The sequence below is a fragment of the Bison bison genome, unplaced genomic scaffold, assembly GCF_000754665.1.
Source record: "Bison bison bison isolate TAMUID 2011002044 unplaced genomic scaffold, Bison_UMD1.0 scf7180017864198, whole genome shotgun sequence".
Lineage (NCBI taxonomy): Eukaryota > Metazoa > Chordata > Mammalia > Artiodactyla > Bovidae > Bison > Bison bison.
Window position 1 is genome coordinate 8,132,835 of NW_011494770.1, and position 21,965 is coordinate 8,154,799.

General features: G+C 39.5%; 2 protein-coding genes across 8 annotated transcripts in view; both read left to right on the forward strand.

Annotated features, from left to right (window-relative positions):
* The window catches only part of SLC18B1 (solute carrier family 18, subfamily B, member 1), a 47,722-nt gene extending 37,950 nt beyond the window's left edge, over positions 1-9,772 (forward strand). For 4 of the 5 annotated variants that reach the window (XM_010844280.1, XM_010844282.1, XM_010844279.1 and 1 more), the window contains 6 exons: positions 1,650-1,751; positions 3,059-3,150; positions 4,619-4,714; positions 6,647-6,721; positions 8,798-8,891; positions 8,987-9,772. In XM_010844280.1, the coding sequence (XP_010842582.1) occupies positions 1,650-1,751; positions 3,059-3,150; positions 4,619-4,714; positions 6,647-6,721; positions 8,798-8,891; positions 8,987-9,199 (672 nt within the window). In that variant the 3' untranslated portion in view covers positions 9,200-9,772. The remainder of the gene's footprint in view (positions 1-1,649; positions 1,752-3,058; positions 3,151-4,618; positions 4,715-6,646; positions 6,722-8,797; positions 8,892-8,986) is intronic. The other variant, XM_010844283.1, reaches the window with a different exon arrangement.
* Positions 9,773-21,104: 11,332 nt separating this feature from the next.
* The window catches only part of VNN2 (vanin 2), a 31,419-nt gene continuing 30,558 nt past the window's right edge, over positions 21,105-21,965 (forward strand). The window contains exon 1 of one of the 3 annotated variants that reach the window (XM_010844285.1): positions 21,105-21,189. The gene's annotated coding sequence lies outside the window, so the exon portion shown is untranslated. The remainder of the gene's footprint in view (positions 21,190-21,965) is intronic. The other 2 variants (XM_010844284.1, XM_010844286.1) reach the window with 2 other exon arrangements.

The window sequence follows — 21,965 nt, forward strand, 5'->3', positions numbered from 1 at the left end:
GAGAAACGCTGGGCTGGAAGAAGCACAAGCTGGAATCAAGATTGCTGGGAGAAATATCAATCACCTCAGATATGCAGATGACACCATTCTTATGGCAGAAAGTGAAGAGGAACTAAAAAGCCTCTTGATGAAAGTGAAAGTGGAGAGTGAAAAAGTTGTCTTAAAGCTCAACATTCAGAAAACGAAGATCATGGCATCTGGTCCCATCACTTCCTGGGAAATAGATGGGGAAACAGTGGAAACAGTGTCAGACTTTATTTTGGGGGGCTCCAAAATCACTGCAGATGGTGATTGCAGCCATGAAATTAAAAGACGCTTACTCCTTGGAAGGAAAGTTATGACTAACCTAGATAACATATTCAAAAGCAGAGACATTACTTTGCCAACAAAGGTCAAGGCTATGGTTTTTCCAGTGGTCATGTATGGATGTGAGCGTTGGACTGTGAAGAAAGCTGCTGCTGCTGCTGCTGCTGCTGCTTAGTCGCTTCAGTCGTGTCTGACTCTGTGTGACCTCATAGACGGCTGCCCACCAGGCTCCCCCGTCCCTGGGATTCTCCAGACAAGAACACTGGAGTGGGTTCCCATTTTCTGAGTGCCGAAGAATTGATGCTTTTGAACTGTGGTGTTGAAGAAGACTCTTGAGGGTCCCTTGGACTGCAAGAAGATCCAACCAGTCCATTCTAAAGGAGATCAATCCTGGGTGTTCTTTGGAAGGTATGATGCTAAAGCTGAAACTCCAGTACTTTGGCCACCTCATGCGAAGTGTTGACTCATTGGAAAAGACTCTGATGCTGGGAGGGATTGTAGGCAGGAGGAGAAGGGGACAACAGAGGATGAGATGGCTGGATGGCATCACCGACTTAATGGACGTGAGTTTGAATGAAGTCCAGGAGTTGCTAGTGGACAGGGAGGCCTGGCATGCTGCAATTCATGGGGTTGCAAAGAGTTGGACACGATTGAGCGACTCAACTGAACTGAACTGAACTGAAGGAGATTAAGGAAAATGAGAATGACTCAGATAACCAATAAAGGCATTTATATCATGTTGGTAACAGTAACAGAGTTATGAGGTAGCTTACTATTATAAAAGTCTTTTTAAAAGTGTCATACCATCTTATTCTTTAATTAGATATTAATATCCCTTTGAGATGGATAGGATATTATCATCAGTGCTTTTTACAGCAATGCACTTTAGTCTGTGGACAGACAGCATACCTGGGATTGTTGTTTGACATGCAGATTCTCAGGCCTTCTCCCAGACTTTTTGAATTAGAAATTCTTGGGCTGGGGTTCACGAACCTCTTATAACAAGTTCTTCAGGTAATTTTTTGTGTATATTAATGTTTGCAAAGCACAGGTTGACATGTAAAAATGCTGTGTTTCATAGAAGGGTAATTATACAATATTTACTATCAAATGCTAACAAAGCAAAAACATCCTGTATTTCTGACCTCTGGTTAGGTTTCTTCTCCCATAATGAAAAAATAATCCATTTACAAGCGTAAGACAAAAATCATGAAGGATGCTAAGTGTTAGTCGTAGCCTCATGGCAGGTGATAAGAGCTGAAGAGATGTAGAAGGAAAAGATAGATGTTTATTGTTTTTAAATGACCTAACCATGTAACTTTAACACGGGATTTCTTTTACAGTTTAATTTACCAGCTGGATATGTGGGACTGGTATTCCTGGGTTTGGCATTATCCTATGCCATTTCTTCACCACTGGTGGGCCTACTCAGTGATAAAATGCCAGTATGTACACTTCATTGATATTTACGAATGACTTGTGTATGTCTAGACTGGTGGTTGTCCAACTGTACTTCTGGAGTTCTGCAGGGCTACTGATCAGAATGAACATATTCAAATTTTTTTAAATGTTATCTTTATTGAAGTATAGTTGACAAATAAAACTTTAAGATATTTGAAGTATACATCATGGGGATTTGGTATATCTATACATTGTGAAAGGATTCACTCCATCTAGTTAATTAATATATCCATCCCCACAGTTTATCTTTGTGGGGGAGGGGGGGCAGTGAGAACATTTAAACTCTTAAATATTCATTTTTTTTGAGCTGATGGAGACGTTTCAGTGTGAGGTCTCAGTATCTTCCAACTTGTCATCACCCTGAGCAGATTCACTTTTTAATTGCTTCAGCTGGGAAAAGGGGAAGCTTATGCCAAAACTGTTGAAAAACTCCTGGATTAGATTTTCTAAAGGAAAAAATTCCCTTGATGAAAAAAAAATGGATTGACGTTAATAATCAGGACAGAGCTCAAAGGTACTTACGACTTGACCAACTTGAAAAGATAAAATGTAGTTTTTCTATGAGAGTGAAAGGACTGGTCATGTCAATATGCATCGTTATCCCAGAGCCATCCTGAAAGAAAATTTCTTCTATTCTCCTTTAACTAGGTTTAAATGATTCAGTCTAGATGACTAATATAGAGGCTTAGTACTATTCACCAAGTCTCAAGCTTCTGTGATACTGGTGCTTATTTTCATGTTTCCCCTCTTTGTTGCACGTGGGTATATATTTATGAAGACTGATTATGTGGAGATTACTTGGTAATCCAGGTGACAAAAAGCAAGTGTCTTAAAGTGTTTGGAGCTTAGTTTTAAGATGTAGCCATATATATAACTGAACGGATATCATACCCTTGTAATGTTTAGCCTGCATTTCAGTAGTTTATAAGAAAACATTTTATTTGATACTTTTTAAAAGGTGAATTTTTCTAGATAATGCATCTACTTGGCTGTTTCTTGTGGTGACTGCTTCTTTAAAATTGTTATATTTGAAACAGCTCATCATTTGCAAAATCCAGAATATACTCCCATTCCAAGGGATCTTGTCCTTTGCTCACACCCTGTCTTGAGGTATACTGATTGCACTTGCTTTTGTGTTTACCATCTACCCTGTTTTCTCTTACATGTAAAATTTTGTTTTCTTCAATGTATTCTTTTTTAATATCATGACTTGTATTCCTTGAAGATTTCTTTATATTCTTGGATTATGGGAGGTTTTTACCTCTAAGTCTCTTTGGACTTTCTTTCTCAGCACCTGAGGAAATGGCTTCTGGTTTTTGGAAACTTAACCTTAGCAGGTTGCTACATGCTCTTAGGACCTGCCCCATTCTTGCACATTAAGAGGTAATCTTTTTTCTTCTTTGAAATTTTTGGCCAAATACTATTAAGAATTATTTTTTAAAAATTTTGGTGTAACACTGATATGCTTAGTATCTTTGAATCTTATTATTTAAATAATTATCAGATTTAGGACTATACTGAAATATTTGTTTTACTGACAGTATTACTGGATGCTAGCAATGGTCTAAGCAAACATCAGTGCATAAAATCTATATCAAATGAGAAAAATGCTTATTTTTCCTTTGTGTTTCAGTTGCAATTTGTACTTTATTTTAAAAATAGCATTTGTTATCTACCTTTAGCTGATTGTTCTTAGAATATGCCTTTTCTTTTTTTTTTTTTCACCACTTCTTGCTCCTTGAGGTAGGAACTAAATTTTTTTTTGTTTTTGTGTCATCGTTAGTATGTGGTAGCTGCTTACTAAAGCTTGTTTATTATAATTTCTTTGCTAAAATAAAGTGAGCTACTTAGAGATTTTTAGGTACCTCTGGGACAAAACATGACATGGAAAAAAGCAAGGATTTCAGAGTCCTTCATGTTTGGGTTTGTATTCGGACTTTCTGCCTTTTTTGGTGTGTGAACTTGGGTAACTCATTTAACTTCCAAGAGCCTAGGTCTTCTTATCCACACACACACACACAACAGGTGATAATTGTGCCACTGGAATAACTTTCTAGGCTCAGGATGGAGTGACTCCAGCCCAGGGTGCCATATCAGCAAACCAAAGCTTAGAAACCTTTCATGTCCCTGTAAATGTCCCTCCTGACCAGAAAGCAGTATATCCAGTCAGCCAGTCGCCAATCCTGCTCTGGCTCTCTCACCCTAGACAAGATAGACTGTGTGGCCCTGGCCAATCAAATATTTTCTGATTTTCTCTTCCTTGTTCTTTACTCTTTACCTGTAAAAGCTTCCTGCCTTCCATCCCATTTTGCAGTCCTCTGAAAGGAGACCATACACCTCATGAAGTGTTAAGTAAAGTTTGCTTCTGTCACCTAGATTGTCTTCTTTAATTGTTTTAACAGACTCACATGGCAGGGTCGCTGCAAGGATTCAAAAGAGCAGTGGATATGAAGTAACTGACATAGGGCCTGGCACGGAAGGAATAGCAGGTTCCTGTCACTTCCTTTACCACATCCCTTTTGTGCCCTTTTTCAGTCAGTGGAATTTTAAAACTAAGTGCTTGAAGGAGGGATGTTAATATTGATATTTTAATCAACTTTGAAAGGATTTTACATGGTGATAAGGCAGGTTGACTCCAGGCATGTGACATGTGTGGCCAAAGACCTTGGGATAGCAGAATGAATTGATTTTTTTTTCCATCAAAATGTAAAGATCAGATGGGAATAAGAATCAGACTAGTCTTGTAATCTGTGAAAGAAACTTCTCCCAAGATCCTGCCTGCCCTTTTTGATATGAAGCTTTGTTGTCTCTTTCAATGTTAATTTTTTTTTTCTCTAAAACTTTTTTGCAGTCAGCTCTGGTTGTTGGTGCTGATATTAGTCATAAATGGTATCTCTGCTGGAATTGGCTTGATTCCAACTTTCCCGGAGATTCTCAGTTGCGCACAGTAAGTTACTTCCGTTGCTTGAACTGTTGTAATTAGCAGTAAACATCACAAGCTTTCTTGAATTTCTCAATTTTGTAGGATTTTGGATTTTTTTTACATTACTAAATCTTCATGATTTCATGTCACACAATATTGTTATAAATATTATAAGCAACTATACAATAATATAAATGATGATATAGAGTAATATTAATACAGTGATAGGTAAAATGGGTTATGGATAGAAGCTTGGCTTGGTTTACACCTTGGTCCAGATTTACTTTTAAAAAGTCAAAGCATATATATATGTATATGCATAACTGAAGCCCTTTGCTGTACAATAGGAATGAATGCTGCTGCTGCTGCTGCTAAGTCGCTTCAGTCGTGTCTGACTCTTAGCGACCCCATGGACTGGAGCCTACCAGGTTCCTCTGTCCATGGGATTTTCCAGGCAAGAGTACTGGAGTGGGGTGCCATTGCCTTCTCCAGTTAGGAATGAATACAACATTGTAAATCATACTTCAATAAATTTTAAAATAAAGCCAAAGCACAGTGGAAAGACCTCAGCATCATTTCCTTCTCACAGTGGAGGTCCATACAAGGACACAGAGTGACCAGTAAAATGATTTTAGTACCAATTCCAGTGTGTGTGTTTTCCTCCCTCACACCACCAAGCACGTCTCTGAAACCAGGTGGGTGTCCTGCAGTTCAATTAATTCTGAAACCACTTAGCTGGAGATAGCAGCAGATCCCACAGGTTAAGGGTTCAGTCCCACAAGACTGCTCTCTGCTTCAGAAGCCAATTTCAAGTACAAGTTGTTACCTGTGCTTCTGACCCACTGGCTGTAAATCAGCAGTTCCCATGATTTGGATTTGATTAACTTACTAGACTAGCTCATAGATCTCAGGAAACCAGTCAGATGACAAGACACAAAGGGCAGTGAGGTCCCAAGCAATGGAGCCTCTATCTGGGCCCAGCACTGTGGCACGTGGAAGCATTCTGGTTACCCAAGCTGGAGCATTCTGAACTCAGTCCCTTTGGATGTTTATGAAAGCTTCATTACGTGGGCATGGCTGATTAAATCATTGGCCAATTGGCAATTGATTTAATCTCCAGCCCCATTCCCATCCCTATGAGGAAGGGGTTTGTGGGGGCTGAAAGTTCCAACCCTCTAATCCATATTGATTCTCCACGCAACCTGGGTGCTGGTCCCAAAATCATTTCATTGATACAACATAAGACACTTTTTTTTTTTTTTAATGGCTTTCATCTTTTAGGAAAGTCCACAAATTTTAGGAGCTCTGTGCCAGGAATGGGGAAGAAGACCAAATATATCTTTTTATTATGAAGTACTATGAGTTTGAGTGAACTCTGGGAGTTCGTGATGGACAGGGAGGCCTGGCGTGCTGCAATTCATGGGGTTGCAAAGAGTCAGACACGACTGAGCGACTGAACTGAACTGAACTGAATACCACATCAGGCATTTGTGACTTGGCCGTCAGTCTTTAGTAGATGTGATGATGAAGAACACAAAGTGAACTTGAGCAGGAAAATAACTGTTGGTTCTGATGTGCCAATTCAACAATCCTCATAGGAATAAGGAGCTGCTTCTGTACTTTCTGAAAGTTGCCCATTGCTCTCTTTACATGTTCATTTCATTTTAAGGTTTCTTAATTGTAAACTTTCATAAACATGTAATGTTTGTGGGTCATGATTCTTAATATTATATCCTATATATACAGTAGAAGCATTTCTAGAAAACCCTGGAGTAACCATAACTAGGAGAATATCTTCAAATTAGGTTAACTTTTTATTTTAGAAATGGAGTGCTCTTGCTGTTGGGTTTGTCCAGATTATCCCTGGTTTGGTTTAATTTATCTACCGTACGCTATTCCTTTGTTTCATGAAAGTTTCCCTTTTAATCATGAATATACTCTTGTTTCTTTTTGCAGTGAAAATGGATTTGAAGAAGGATTAAGTACCCTGGGACTTGTGTCAGGTCTCTTTGGTGCAATGTGGTCAGTTGGGTGAGTAGCTTTGGAATTTACTTCACGCTTGTCAGTTGGAGACCACTACTCCCACTTTACAGATGGAGAAATTCAGACACTGAGAGGTCAGATGAGCTGCAGGAAGGTGCATAATTCTCTTAGGGCAATTGCTGCAGTTTTGACCCATGCTATCTGACTTCAAGATAAGTGGTTATACCAACAGTTTTCTCATATACTTTGTCTTATTTAAGTGATATTTTAAAGTTCTTTTAACAGGAGCATGTCTCAGGTTTAAAAATGTATTCATTTATTCATTCATTTTTTTTAAATTTTATTTTATTTTTAAACTTTACATAATTGTATTAGTTTTGCCAAATATCAAAATGAATCTGCCACCGGTATACATGTGTTCCCCATCCTGAATCCTCCTCCCTCCTCCCTCCTCATACCATCCCTCTGGGTCGTCCCAGTGCTCTAGCTCCAAGCATCCAGTATCGTGCATCGAACCTGGACTGGCATCTCGTTTCATACATGATATTTTACATGTTTCAATGCCATTCTCCCAAATCTTCCCACCCTCTCCCTCTCCCATAGAGTCCATAAGACTGTTCTGTACATCAGTGTCTCTTTTGCTGTCTCATACACAGAGTTATTGTTACCCATCTTTCTAAATTCCATATATATGCGTTAGTATACTGTATTGGTGTTTTTCCTTCTGGCTTACTTCACTCTGTATAATAGGCTCCAGTTTCATCCACCTCATTAGAACTGATTCAAATGTATTCTTTTTAATGGCTGAGTATTCATTCATTTTTGTATCTGTTTTTTACTCTGTACTGTGTTGTTGTTCAGTTGCTAAGTCGTGTCTGACTCTTTGCAACCCCATGGACTATAGCCTGTCAGGCTCCTCTGTCCATGGGATTTCCCAGGCAAGAATACCGAGTGGGTTGCTATGCCCTCCTCCAGGGCATCTTCCTGACCCAGGGATCAAACCCACATCTACTGTGTCTTCTGCATTGGCAGGCGGATTCTTTTCCTTTGAGTCACCAGGGGAGCCCACTCTGTACTATACCAGAGAGATAATTATATGCTAGCTGCGTAGCTAGCATCAATCAGTATGTACTGAGTTATTTTAAATACAAATACCTGGAGAGAATATAATAAAAACTCTTTTGAATGCATGCCATCTTTTTAAAATTCTCATATAAGGCACCAACTTTTCAGAAGCAGTCATAATTTTAGGATTGTTTAAACATTTAAAACATCATCCTTTTCAGGTAGAATTATTTTCTTACTTCCCTTGTGGCTCAGCTGGTAAAGAATCTGCCTGCAATGTGGGAGACCTGGGTTCAATCCCTGTGTTGGGAAGATACCCTGGAGAAGGGAAAGGCTACCCACTCCAGTATTCTGGCCTAGAGAATTCCATGAACTATACAGTCCACGGGGTCAAAAAGAGTTGGACACGTCTGAGCGACTTTCACTTTCTATTTTCTTACACCTAATGCCTTGTTCTGGAGAAGGCAATGGCAACCCACTCCAGTACTCTTGCCTGGAAAATCCCATGGACAGAGGAGCCTGGTACGCTGCAGTCCATGGGGTCACTAGGAGTTGGATACAACTGAGCGACTTCACTTTCACCTTTCACTTTCATGCATTCGAGAAGGAAATGGTAACCCAATCCAACGTTCTTGCCTGGAGAATCCCAGGGACAGGGGAGCCTGGTGGGTTGCCGTCTATGAAGTCGCACAGAGTCGGACATGACTGAAGCGACTTAGCAGCAGCAGCAGTGCCCTGTTCAGGGCTTTCCAGGTGGCTCTAGTGGTAAAGGATCCGCCTACAAAGCAGGAGACAAGATGAGGGTTTGATCCCTGGGTCGGGAAGATCCCCTGGAGGAGGGCATGGTGACCCACTCCAGTATTCTTGCCTGGAGACTCCCATGGACAGAGGAGCCTAACGGGCTACAGTCCATGGGGTCACAAATAGTCAGACAGGACTGAAGCGACTTAGCATGCATGCACACGTAGTTTCAATATAATGAATTGAAGAGGTCATGTAGTCCGTAAGAAGTAACTTTTTTTGGCTCTATTTAATTCTCTTTCTTTTTTCCACTGTTAGTGCTTTTGTAGGACCAACGCTGGGGGGATTTCTCTATGAGAAAATTGGTTTCGAGTGGGCAGCTGCTCTACAGGGTCTCTGGGCTCTGACAAGCGTGAGTTATTAGTCTTTTCCTTTCATTTTTCTTATGTTTATGGAGAAACATGACTTGGATAATTGACGTTAACCATATCTTTCATTTTGTTAAAGGGACTAGCGATGGGCTTGTTTTATCTGTTGGAGCACTTGAGGAGAAGGAGGAGGTATGGTCAACTCTGGACCTTTTTTCCTCCCTTTAAAATTTGGCTTGTGGGAGTGCAAAACAACATTTTATACCCATTCTTCCAGTCTGAAGATCTCTGGGCACTCTGTGCCTCATTACTTGATAGACACATATATGGAAATAGTTGGGTAGTGACGTAGGTACTGAGTTTTTTTTTTTAAGGTGAGAAATATTGAGATTGGCTTCTTTTTTCCTTCAATATAGATCTGAACTTCAAAATATCCTTGGCACAGAGGAGGAACAGACTGCTCTCTTGTCTGATGAAAGGTAGCCTTAGGAATTTCAACCAGTACAGGACTGGAAGATGGATGCTCCTGGCCTTGAACATTAGTGTTGGACTTTCTTAATTTTTATGCACAAAACTCCGTGGACTCCACACGAGCATCCTGGAAATGTTAACATAGTTTTGGGTGATCCTGTGTTGGGCTACACATCCTGTCGTCCTGAAGAACTGGCCTACTGAACAGTCATATTTGAAATCTTAAAGATGAGAGGAGTCGTTGAAAATGAACAGAAGTTTGTGGTTTTGAGTGGCTAGACTTGGCCTTGAAGATGTGTTGACTCTAGGTGTCCTGTTTCATCTGTTTACTTTATTGAGTGCACTGATTCTGTGAATGTACCTTTTTTATTAACAGGAAAAGAAATGAATTTATTTGACATGCCTATAAGTAATGTAAAGATAACTCAAAATATACAGAATAATTACTGTGAAATCAGTTTTTAAAGTACTTGCTTTCTCTGTGTCCTGAGTTTTTGTTTGTTTGTTTGTTTTTGTTCAAAAAGCAATTTCCAGCCTATGGTATAAAAACTATTGTATATCATGGCCATCAGCTCTTCTAAAAATTTTGCTTGTGTGAAAGATACAAGAATAATATTACTTAGCACTTCCAATTTTGTAACATACTGTGAATTAGGATCTTGACTTATAAATAATGCTTGGTTTAATATTATTCATTTCTCTTAATGTCTCTGTTTTAGTTCTATCCTTTAAAAAATTAAATATTTCCAATAGATGTATCCCATTTACAGAGCAAGTGAGTCCACAGGAATACCTATTCTGTGTTAGGGAAGGGGGTCCTCTGACTTCATGTAAAATCCATGTCGTTGTTTTGAGTGAATCTCTGCTGAGCAACTCTCATACCTCCTGATCCATTTTCATAGTGTAGTAGCCACATTTACCACCCCCCCCCAATTTTTTAGTAGACTAAATGGTTTTTCATCTATTTAGTAATTCAAACATATTGAATGCCTTCTCTAAGCAGACATTGTGCTTGGTATTACAAAGTTAGCCATGATCAAGATAAACAGTCTAGCCTTTATGGAACTAATATTTCAGTGGAAGGGATAAACAATAAATAAATACCAGAATCTCTATCTATGACAGAAAAACCTGGTGATATGAAAGAGTAATTGGCTGGAGTTGATTAGGTGTGAGGATCCTCCTTTAGATAAGGCCTGTCAGTGGAGGGGCTTTTGAACTGAGATCTGAAGGATGACAATGAGGCAGCCATTGACAGGGAAGAGCCCTCCTCAGTTTGCACAAAAAAGCTTGACATGGTCAGAGAGAAGGCGGCCCTGGTCCACAAGGCTGGAGACCAGTAAACAGAGGACTTTGGAGAGGTGGGGAGGGAGTGGCTTATGAATGGAGGATGCCAGAATTTGATTCATATTTCAGGAAGCTCATTGTGTTTGCATACTAGGGGTAGAGGGGAATCTTGGAAGCTTTGAGAAAGTCATTAATAGTACCAAGCAAGAAGGTGATGATGTAGAGAGAAAAGGATGTGGTCCAGGGAGTGCCAAGCCAAGCACAAATGGCCTATCACTCCTCCCCCGCTTGCTGGAGCGGCCCTAGGACCGCTGTGACCCCAGCCCGCTGCACTCATGTGCAGTGTGGAAAGGGCCAGGCCCAGAGCATCCTGGCTCCATTCCAGTGCTTTTCTTCCAGGGGCGAAGGCTAGAGGAAAATACGGAGCTGCTGCTCCTCCGCTCAGCGGTCAAGGATGCCGCCGAGTGCCTGCAGTTCCCAATTCTGCCACGTAGGGCCGCTATTAAAGCACCGCTGGGATCCGTCAGTGGCTCAAAGCAGGGCAGTGGCGCTGCAGCTTGAAACGCCCTGATCTGGCGTCCAGACGTCACTCAGGACTGTCGGCCTATTACCGTTAGCGCGCTGCTGACTGTTGGAGAGAAGTTCAAAGTCAGCGCGAAGATTCCAGGCTGTCTGGCGAGAGAAGTTTTTGTTCCGACTCCCCAAACACCGCTGTCCGTACGTGCTGTGGGTACTGGTGTATTTAAAGCCACTTTGTACCAAACCAACTTTGCACTTTCCTTATGTTATGATTTTGAAATATTAAAGTAAATGACAGAAAGGTTAGAAGTATGAGAAATGATAGCAGAACTTTGAACAATGAAACCAAGAAGTAGGTCAAAACTATCAAGGGGAATCGTTGTGTTTATGGTTGGTTGGTTTAGTGGCTAAATCATGTCCGACTCTTGCGACCCCATGGATTGTAAGACGCCGGGCTCCTCTGTCCATGGAATTCTCCAGGCAAGAATACTGGAGTGAGTTGCCATTTCCTTCTCCAGGGGATCTTCCTTGGGGATCTTGCCATTTCCTTCTCCAGGTCTCCTGCGTTGAGGCAGATAATTTATCGATTGAGTTGTGGTCTTCTAAATGTAACAAAATGTAACAAAAGTACCCAGTTTAAAAGAACTCCTTTTTTTTTTTTTTTTTAATGAGGCTGAATGTAGAATATAAGTAAAAAATATTTTTATGTTAAGATCATATTGCACCCTATATACATATGTGACATAGAGTAATCCAAAGAATAAACAGGACAGATAAATAAAAATCACAGATTTTTAGAAATTAAACTTAAAAAAATTTGTGATAATTGTTGATTCACATGTAGTTATAAGAAATAATACCCAGAGATCATCTTATTCTTTATCCAGGTTCCCCCAAAGGCAACAGCTTGTAACACATATGGTACAATATTATAACCAGGTTATACTGGTAGATTCAAGATAAAGAAAGATTCCCAGTCTTCAGATTGCCCAGGCTGCCACTTTTCTTTCACATCTACTCCTTCCTTAATCTCTGGCAATCACTAATCTGTTCTCCATTTCTGTAATTTTGTCATTTCAAGAATGCTGCATAAATAAAATCATATAGTATGTTATCTTCTGGGATTGCCTTATTTCACTCAGCATAAGACTCTTGAAACCCATCCACATTGTTGCATGTTTCAGTAGGTCATTTCTCACTGAGTAGTAGTATATGATATGGGCATACAGCTGGGTTGTTCACCCACTGAAGGGCATTTGGGTTGTTTTCAGTTTTTAGGTAAAACAAAGCTGCTATTAACATTCATGTACAGGTTTTTGTGTGAAAATGTCTTCTCTGGGATAAATGCCCAGCAATACAGCTGTTGAGTTGTAAGGTAATTGCATGATTAGTTTTTCCCCCAAATAACCCATATATTTTACATAGGAAATTAGATTTGGACAATAAATATTAAATATTACACATCAATGAAATATTCTATTTACTTGCTTATTAAGTTATCCAGATTTAAATATGTTAAACATACCTTCTCATATCTAGCTGGCAAGAGAGGTGGGTAACAAATACTGAACTGCCAAATGATTTTCACTAAATACAATTAGTAAGTGAGAAGTAAAGAGCTGGTATCTTTTATTTATAAACAATCATTGCAAAAGGGAATGATTTAAAGACTAGTTATGATGGTTTTTTTTCCTTTGGTATCAGTATCATATGTCTTCAATTTATGAAATAAACATGCAGGAGAGTAAGACTCTGAAACAGCATACTTAGAAAAAGTAAAATGTTATCTAAAGTATTAACAAATGAAACAAAACTTTACATATTCAGTTTTCCATTAAGAGCAACCTGCAACTCTTAAAATATTTGCACTATTTTCTGTCAACTACAAATTGGCACTTGCCATGGGCACTTACCCTCTATCTCTACGAAGATTAAATTATTTGCTGCCACCTCTACTGAGTTTCAACACCCTCTGGAAGGACTTCAGTGTGGAGAGCAAAAGTGAGGCACTCTGTGCTCAGGGGGAAAAACTAGCAGGACAGGTCTTCACATTGTTAGACATTTTCAGGAGCCTATTTTATGAGGCCAACTCTTGTATCTCCTCATATCTAGAAAAGCACTAAAATCCTTCATGGTGGAAACTGTTCCTCCTGACTAGCAGCAACTTCTGGAAAAATATGTGCTTGATTGCATGTATTTCCCCCTTCACCAAAATCATAGATATACTGACCTTCCTCCATCTGTCTCTTTGAAGCAGTTTCTCAGAGCTATCTGAAGTGCAGTCTTCCAGGCTGCAGTCCTCATTTTGCCCAAAATAAAACTTAACTGGCAACTTCCATGTTGTGTGTTTTCTTAAGTTGACCTTTCTTTCAGAAAATCGACAGATCCACTTTGAATCCCAGTTTATTTGTAGGTGACAATCTAAGAAACATGATGTTCAAAAATAGCTTGTGGTTTATAGTTTAGTGCCCTTGCATCAGCAGTACAAAAATAATCTGGAATGTTATTTCTTACTGATCATGGTCAACAGTAGCACAACAAATACAAAAAGCAGTACATGATTATCATTTTTAAGTTTTTGTCATTCAAGATAAGTTTGAACACCAAATCAGTTAAGTCCCATTGTTATATGTTTCAAAAATTACAGCCATGAAATCAGTTGTTGGCTGATTTCAGTTTCTTGTTGGCATGAAATCAGTTTCAAATCAGAATTTGAAAAGAGCTTCTTTTTTTCTTTTAAGAGAATTAAAGCCATTGTAGGTAAATGTTTTGTTTGAATACGTTGACCTGAAACAAATAGATGGCCAGATATTTCTTCAACAAAGATGGGTTTATTTGGAATCAACAGAGAACTGCAATTCAGGGTTCGTAGCCATGGTGAGCCATGTACAAGTCCCCACACAGCAAGGGAAGGAGAACACTTTTATAAAGGGAAAAAGGAAGTTGGAAGGCCACTGGTAAACAAACAGGCCTTAGGATTTCATTGGGAGAGTCCTTGCCAGGAAAGAAGATGAATTTTTCTTTTCCCCATTGGTCGCTGCTATCCTTGCAGGATATGAGTGCTTCCCCTCTGATCTCCCAACTCTATTTAATTGAGATTTCTGTTTACTAAATTTTTGCAAACATCATATTAATACTTTTCATTCAAACATTTTCAGAATGAAAGTGAAATGAATGGTTATATTCATTTCCTCTGTTGTTTTCTATTGCTATTACTGGTTTGCTGTTGCCTCTTTTATTTATGTATCTGATGACCATCAGAGTTACCTGGTTGTCAGTGTGTCCATTCCTAAGAGCTAGGTCCAACCTGCAGATCCTCAACACGAATAGTATGAGGACAAGGATGTTCATTATGTACCAGTGCCATCTGGTAGTAAGGAAGTTGCAAGATTTAATTGCATGCATGCCACTGCAAACTCTCTGAAAGAAAAAATATACTTGAGGTCAAACACGTTGTTAATTGGAAAAAAATAACTGCACAAGAAAGATCTCCTCACACTTTTTCATTCCTGTGCCTGGTGAATTTATCTTGATTTGTTCTCAGGACTCAGAGGAGCAAGAACTCCCAAACAGATACAGTATATTAATTGATCTTCCATATAAATAAATTTCACTTAGCAAAGCCTAAGATTTGGATTCTGGGTGGGTCAAAGCAGACAAACACAGACTTCAGCTTTTCTTCTCTATCTTTGAATATAGTCTGGTGAATGGCCCAGCTTACAAGAAATGGAAGCCGCTGCTCATAAGGAAATTCCTTCCTCACTGAGACCTTTAAATTCTCCACAAACATTTGTCTGACCTCTTCTAGAACAGGGAACAAGAGGCTGTGGGAGGTACTGTGACCCTGCCCTCCTTCCAAGTATGACTGTCACTCAGGAGGGGTGGGGCTGTGACTAGTTTTTAAAGCAACCCCCAAGTGGTTTTCCAGAGCAGTTGTACCATTTCACAATCTTCCCAACAGTAACGTATGACTAACCCAGTTTCTCAGTAAGTTTTTTTTGTGTGTATGTTTAAATAAATAGGTTTAAATAATATAAAATAAAATAATAGAGTGATGCATGAAATAGGGAGAGTTTATTGATAAGAGAGCAAATCTGTGGGACTGCTAGAGGAAAAACCATCCAGATGAGCTCATAGAAATGGACTTTAAGTTAATAATTCCAAAAGAAGCCATTCAGGTCAGGCTGACTTTAGAAGACAGGAAACATGAACGATTTTGAGAAAATGAGAAAATAGAGAAGTGAACTAATTGACATTCTTTTAGCAAATTAGTTGCCAAGAACAGGTAGGCATCTGACCTGAGAGATTTAAAGACCCATGTCAAAGCTGTACTGGACATTACCCTCACCAAAGGGCCTCCACCTTTTGAGTGTGAGATAATAATAACAGCAAAAGCTATTCAGCCCACTTATCAACACTTTGCAGCTGAGAGAAATGTAAGAAGAGGACGTGTAACTGGCTCATGGCCGTACACACAGGGAGTGGTTCAAACCCAGGAATTCTGTCTTCAGGGTCCATACTTTAGCTATTATCTGATATGATCGTGACACTCAATACAGTGGGAAAAAATTCATGCCATGTAAACAAATAGTAATTAGATGCAAGACCATGCAGAATTTAGTTATCTCTACCTGGAGGAAGTCCAAGACTGGATATGTTTTACAATAGAAGAAAAATATGCTAAAGAGAAAGAATATGGAATAAATGTAGGAGTCAACTTTAGTTAGGCCTTGAAGGCTAGGAAGTGCCCAGCTTCTATTGTTCTATTACCTCTCCTGGCTATTTTGTCATTGTTCAGTATAAATTATGTATTGAGGTGACCAAAAAATTCATTTGGGTTTTCAGTAACATCTTATGGAAAAAACTCAAATGAACTTTTTGGCCAACCCTATAGTTCCATCTGGCCTCTATGACTGCTTGAAAGAAAAACCCAGTAATCAGAGTTGCCACACTAGAATAATATACCACCTCCTTTTCCTGGTGCCTAAGGTGTCAGCCTCCCCTGGTCACCTGCTCTCTATACAGAAAGTAAACCAAAACAGAAACTCAGAGGTGACTGAAGGAGCTACAGGTCATGGAAAGAAGAAAGCAGATGGTATCCAGCCAGGCGTGGGTGGGGGATTTCACGTAGACCAAACTTGTAAGTAATTACCTCAGGCAACAAACATGCTTTTTCACATCCTTGCCCATGAAGAACAAGGTAAATTATTGGTGAATTATTGTGGTGCCCTCATATTGCTCAACAAAACAGTAAATGTACCACTGGTTGATGCTTTTCTATTTTTAACCTATCTTTTCATTTTTTTTTCCCCGTGTAAGTACCTGAGATTTCAGTTTTATTTTTATATCCTATCAGATCAGATCAGTCGCTCAGTCGTGTCCAACTCTTTGTGACCCCATGAATCGTAGCACGCCAGGCCTCCCTGTCCATCACCAACTCCCGGAGTTCACTCAGACTCATGTCCATCGAGTCAGTGATGCCATCCAGCCATCTCATCCTCTGTTGTCCCCTTCTCCTCCTGCCCCCAATCCCTCCCAGCATCAGAGTCTTTTCCAGTGAGTCAACTCTTTGCATGAGGTGGCCAAAGTACTGGAGTTTCAGCTTTAGCATCATTCCTTCCAAAGAAATCCCAGGGCTGATCTCCTTCAGAATGGACTGGTTGGATTTCCTTGCAGTCCAAAGGACTCTCAAGAGTCTTCTCCAACACCACAGTTCAAAAGCATCAATTCTTCGGCACTCAGCCTTCTTCACAGTCCAACTCTCACATCCATACATGACCACAGGAAAAACCATAGCCTTGACTAGACGAACCCTTTCAAATACAAAAAAAAGGTCTTAATGACCCAGATAGCCACAATGGCATGGTCACTCACCTAGACCCAGACATCCTGGAGTGTAAACTTAAGTGGGCCTTAGGAAGCATTACCATGAACAAAGCTAGTGGAGGTGATGGGATTCCAGCTGAGCTATTTCAATTCCTAAAAGATGATGCTGTTAAAATGTTGCACCCAATATGCCAGCAAAGTTGGAAAACTCAGCAGTGGCTACAGATCTGCAAAAGGTCAGTGTGCATTCCAATCCTAAAGAAAGGCAATGACAAAGAATATTCAAATTAGCATACAATTGGACTCATTTCACATGCCAGTAAGGTAGTTTTCAAAATCCATCTAGCTTGGCTTCAACAGTACATGAATGTAGAACTTCCAGATGTACAAGCTGGATTTAGAAAGGCAAAGGATCCAGAGATCAAATTTTCAACATCCATTGGATCATAGAAAAAGCAAGGGAATTCCAGAAAACAAATCTACTTCTGCTTCACTGACTATGCTAAAGCCTTTGATTGTGTGTTTGTATTCATTTGCTTCAGTTGTGTGCGACTCTTTGCAACGCTATGAACTGTAACCCATCAGTCTCCTCTGTCTGGGGAATTCTCCAGGCAAGAATCCTGGAGTGGGTTTCCAAGACTGTGTGGATCACAAATTGTGGAAAATTCTTCAAGACGTGGAAATACCAGACCACCATGCCGATCTCCTGAGAAACCTGTATGCGCTCCAAGAAACAACAGTTAAACCCAGACATGGAACAGCGGACTGGTCAAAATTGGGAAAGGAATACAAAAGGCTGTATATTGGCAGCCGGCTTATTTAACTTACATGCAGAGTACATCATGCAACATGCTGGGCTGTATGAATCACAAGCTGAAGTGAAGATTGCCAGGAAAAATACCAACCTCAGATATGTAGATGATACCACTCTAATGGCAGAAAGTGAAGAGGAACTAGACAGCCTCTTGATGAGGGTGAAAGATGAGAGTGAAAATCTGCTTAAAACTCAACATTCAGAAAACTAAGATCATAGCATCCGGTACCATCACTTCATGACAAATAGAAGGATAAAAAGTGGAAACAATGACAGATTTTATTTTCTTGGGCTCCAAAATCATTGCGGATGGTGACTGCAGCCATGGAATTAAAAGACGCTTGCTCCTTGGAAGAAAAGCTAGACAGCACAAACCTAGATAGCATATTAGAAAGCAGACACATTACCTTGCCGACCAAAGTCTGTATAGTCAAAGCTATGGTTTTTCCAGTAGTTTTGATTTTTCATGTACATATGTGAGAGTTTGACCATAAAAAAAATGGATGAACTGATGCTTTTGAATTGTAGTGCTGAAGACTCTTAAGAGTCCCTTGGACATCAAGGAGATCAAACCAGTCAATCCTAAAGGAACTCAATCCTGAATATTCATTGGAAGGACTGATGCTGAAGCTGAAGCTCCAATACCCTGGCCACCCAATGCAAAGAACTAACTCATTGGAAAAGACCCTGGTGCTGGGAAGATTGAGGGCAACAGGAGAAAAGGGTGACCAAGAATGAGGTGGTTGGATGGCATCACCAACTCACTGGACCTGAGTTTGAGCTTGGCATACTGCAGTCCATGGGGTTGCAAAGAGTTAGACATAACTTAGCAACCAAACAACAACCCCTTCAAATGCAGGCTTCTACATCTGCCTATCTAAATAAACAAGTGACTTTGATTCAGGTGCTATGGATTCGTGTCATTTGTGGCAATCATCCTGACCTTACCCAAAGCATTGAATCCATCTGTCTTAGTTCAAGAGAATACCATCAACTGGGTAGTTTAAAACAACAGAAATTTCTTTCTCACAGTTCTGAAGGCTAAGTTCAAGAACAAGGTGCTGGCAGATTCCAGTCTGGCAGGACCCATTTGCTGGTTCACAGATAATGATCCCTGTGTCCTCATGTGGTAGAAGGGGTGAAGTGGCTCTCTGGGGTTTCCATTATAAAGGCAGGGATCACATTCATGAGAGCTTCACCCTCATGGCCTAATCACCTCTCAAGGGTTTCACCTCCTAATGCAATCACACTGGGGTTTAAATTTCAACATATGAATTTGTGAATCTGTTTGTGGGGGGAACACAAACATTTAGTCTATAGCACCAACAAAGAGACATTTCAGAAGTTCCTGTTGGTGAAGTCAATGAACTTCTGGCAGAGTTGGATTAGAACAAAATAAAGGATTTGCAAGTGAAATCATTAAAAATAGAGCTTGTAACTCTTTTTCTTTTGAGGACAGTGTGGGAGCATACTGATAGAAGCCAGATCAAAGAGACTTCTATAGCTTGTCATACCATGGTCCTAAACTTTTGAGAGCAAGAAAACAGAAGGGTAGTTTGAACCATGTGAAATCGCTGTTGCCAGAGGTCAAAAACAGGTGGCGATTAGCAACTTCCTATGCCCAACCCTTCCATCCATTCTAGGAGAACCAGGATGGAATCCTTACTCTTTAAAATTCTCTCTTGGTTTGAGTTGCTTGAACTGTCTGAACAGTTGAACACCCTTTCAAGTCCAGAGCTGGAGGAGCACCTCATTTGGGTGGGACATAACTCCAAAACGTGTTTAAAATTCAGGCTGGTTCTGCTCAAGTTCAGGCTGATTTGGCTCAAGCAGCATTTTCTTTCTCAGAGACTGAGTCAGAGAGGCATGCTGAAGACCAAAGCACAACCCCAGTGAGGACAAAACGTTGTCCTTTACCACTAAATACTTTTTTGGGGGTACAGTATTATCTTTTTTTATTTCCTTTTGGTATATAGTATCAAAAGAAAGCAATTTTAAAAGAAGGGTCTGGTTTTTCTGTTTTGTTTACTTATTTTTGATGCTATCCTTGCTACCTATGAGGAAATGCCATCAATGACTGTACATGATATTTACAAGTCTTTGTTAATGTTATTTCAACCTTGGAAACCAGGAAGTGCTGAGGCTTGAGTCAGAGCCAGGAGCTACTCCTTGCCTTTCTGGGCCTTGGTATTCTTATTGTGCTCTCACTGGCCCATGGATGTGCGTCTGCCAGGTCCAGCTGTGCATGCTCCAGGAGTTGGTGCCCAGGTGCTGTGTTCCTAATTTCATCCTCAGCACAGTGCCCCAAATGGACTAGATCTTCAATTGAAAAATAGTGGTTCTGTGGCCCTAACATAAATTGTCTCCCCTTTTTGTTAATTACTGTCATCCCATCATAATCTTGCAGAGGACTTTCACGTGTCTTTGACTCTCAGGACAACTTTGTGAAAATGATAAAGCATGTATGATTACCTGAACTTTTAGGTGAGAAATAGAGGTTCAGAGAAGTGGAATACAAAGCAGAAACTACATTTCTAGGGAATTCCCTGGTGATCAAGTGGTTAAGAATGGGTGCTTTCACTGCAGTGAGTCTGGGTTCAATCTCTGGTTGGGGAACTAAGATCTCACAAGCTGTGCTGTACTGTCAAAAATGAGAAAAAGAAAAAAAGAAAAGAAAAGAAACTACATTTCTACTCTTCTTACTTATTAGAGCCAGAAAACCAGGCTCAGTTGAGTACTATTTTGAGACGATCAGATCCCAGTTAGAAACAAATATTTGAGCTCTTGTCTAGTTTTTATAGTGACTCTTCATACAAAACTTTGAATTGATTGGAACTTTTCACCCTTGTAATGAATTACATTAATCACAAACTGGTAAATTAGAGAATAGATCTTATTAGCAATAAATTATAATTGATCACTGTTCCCCATGGCCAGGTAACATTATTTTATAGCTGAGTTAAACTAAAGAAGTTAATTCAGCCTTACTTAAGCAATCAGGTTTATGAAGATGAAAATGTAAACTCTTAAAGTTCTCGGTCCTGAATTTAGTGAAGATTTAAAAGTGTATCACCTACTGTATGGCAAATGTTTGTAAAACTCATTCTCTTTTTCTTATATATTATAGATCTTTCCATATTTAAATTGCTGTTTCATTTACTAGTTTCTGACTCTTCCAATATTTTGTTATTCAAATTCTCAATTTTTATGAGACAATTTTGAAATGCTACAGAGAAAAAAGGGAACTTCATCACCCTGACTTTGCATCAGAGACCATTTCCCCTTTCACCCTCCAGCCAAAAACCTCTAATAAACAAAACACTATATCTCTTCTGGATAGCGACAAAGAGAAAAACATCCAGGAAATTTGGAGACACTGAGATTCGAAAGACAGATAAGACTGTTTCTGTTCCTACCCTCCAAAAGTAAGGATTGTTTGTGTATTTTCACCAGCTTACCTAAATACTACTAAGCAAAAAAGATAATGAAGTATTACCAATTGGATGAAATGAAATGAAATTAATCAATTAGATTAAATGACGAGGAAGTAGATCATGACCCAAATTATACTGATAAAAATGCAAGGGCTTAAAGGCCTCAACTACATTGTGTTTGTTTTTTTTTTTTCAGTATATAGTATCAAGAGAAAACAATTTTAAAAGAAGGGCCTGGTTTTTCTGTTTTGCTTCCTTATTTTTGTTGTGTCATCCTTGCAACCTATGAGGAAATACCATCAATGACTGTACATGCTATTTCCAACAGCTACATCAAGTATTTGCGCAATATTTAGATTTACCTGTGATCTTCCTAAGATGGTCATTTTGAATAGGACTCCTTAAAAGATGCAACTGAATGTTCAGACACCTGGATACAGACGTCAAACTAGAGTATGGATGTATGCCTGATGTCTTAGTTATCAGGAAAAGATTCTGGAATAAAGAGTGAGAAGTTCTCCACCCTTTTTTAAACCACTGTCTCTCTATGCCTCCAATTCCTGTCCTATAAAGTGTTGTTTGTGTTACACACTCTCTAGACTCTAAAGGCACTCATGATTTACTGTATGAAAATAGATGATAAAAAATCTCTTCACATTATCCATTAAAAGACTTGAACATTTTTCTAAAAAATTATTTTCAGTATTCTATTCTATATAGGTAATAAGTTATTTCTTTACTAAACATTTCTATTCAATGCAGAACAT